The sequence below is a fragment of the Eimeria mitis genome, genomic scaffold (genome assembly GCF_000499745.2).
Source record: "Eimeria mitis Houghton genomic scaffold, Emh_scaff3548, whole genome shotgun sequence".
NCBI lineage: Eukaryota > Apicomplexa > Conoidasida > Eucoccidiorida > Eimeriidae > Eimeria > Eimeria mitis.
In genome coordinates, this window is record NW_013571892.1 from 3,989 (window position 1) to 4,212 (window position 224).

A 224-nucleotide genomic window follows, 5' to 3' on the forward strand; every position below is an offset into this window, starting at 1 on the left:
ACCCTACTCTCACTGCGATTGTTGACTCTCACCGGCGCAGAGAGGCACTTGTTTCACATTCAGAAAAGCCATGCGCATCAGGCACCAGCTGCCGTAGCCCTCCGTTGACCGCGTATCCGCAAGGACGAGAACGCAGGTACTGCAAACATGCACGTGGCTCCTCCTCATCGTACGCAAGTGCATGACCGCTAGCGCCCCTTCCCCACATTTCGATTGCATTGAAA

At 55.8% G+C, this 224-nt stretch overlaps 1 protein-coding gene across 1 annotated transcript in view; it reads right to left on the minus strand.

The window, feature by feature from the left end:
- The window catches only part of EMH_0067140 (uncharacterized protein), a gene marked incomplete at both ends in the record, with an annotated part of 3,195 nt that extends 3,012 nt beyond the window's left edge, over positions 1 to 183 (minus strand). Inside the window, one exon of the mRNA XM_013498591.1 lies at positions 33 to 183. Coding sequence (XP_013354045.1) covers positions 33 to 183 — 151 coding nt within the window. The remainder of the gene's footprint in view (positions 1 to 32) is intronic.
- Positions 184 to 224: the final 41 nt, after the last annotated feature.